At 67.1% G+C, this 283-nt stretch overlaps 1 protein-coding gene across 1 annotated transcript in view; it reads right to left on the reverse strand.

Moving 5' to 3' along the window:
• Window positions 1-283, reverse strand: part of LOC103893349 (myotubularin-related protein 5) — a 43,223-nt gene that overhangs the window by 4,324 nt on the left and 38,616 nt on the right. Inside the window, 1 exon segment of the mRNA XM_019470250.1 lies at window positions 90-274. Within this exon segment, the coding sequence (XP_019325795.1) occupies window positions 90-274 (185 nt within the window).

The raw sequence follows: 283 nt of genomic DNA on the forward strand, positions 1-283 counted from the left end.
ATCAGCGCCGTCCAGAGAGACCCCCCAAGCACCCCCCCCCCCCCCCTTCCCCCCCCCCCGAGGAGGCTGTTGCCAGGCATCGGGGTTACCTTCAGCTGTGACTTGTCCCCGATAATGTAGAGCGAGGCCCGGTGCTGGCGCAAGAAGCTGGCCTCCGAGGGGGTGCCGTTGTGCTGGGCACCCAGCAGGTCTTTCCCAGCCAGGCGCGACCCAATCTCCATGTTCAGGGCGTAGCTGCTCATGCGCCCGCTGGCTCGGATGCTGCCCCACTTGCCTGCAAGAC

Source organism: Aptenodytes forsteri, unplaced genomic scaffold (assembly GCF_000699145.1).
Source record: "Aptenodytes forsteri isolate BGI_AS27 unplaced genomic scaffold, ASM69914v1 Scaffold302, whole genome shotgun sequence".
NCBI lineage: Eukaryota > Metazoa > Chordata > Aves > Sphenisciformes > Spheniscidae > Aptenodytes > Aptenodytes forsteri.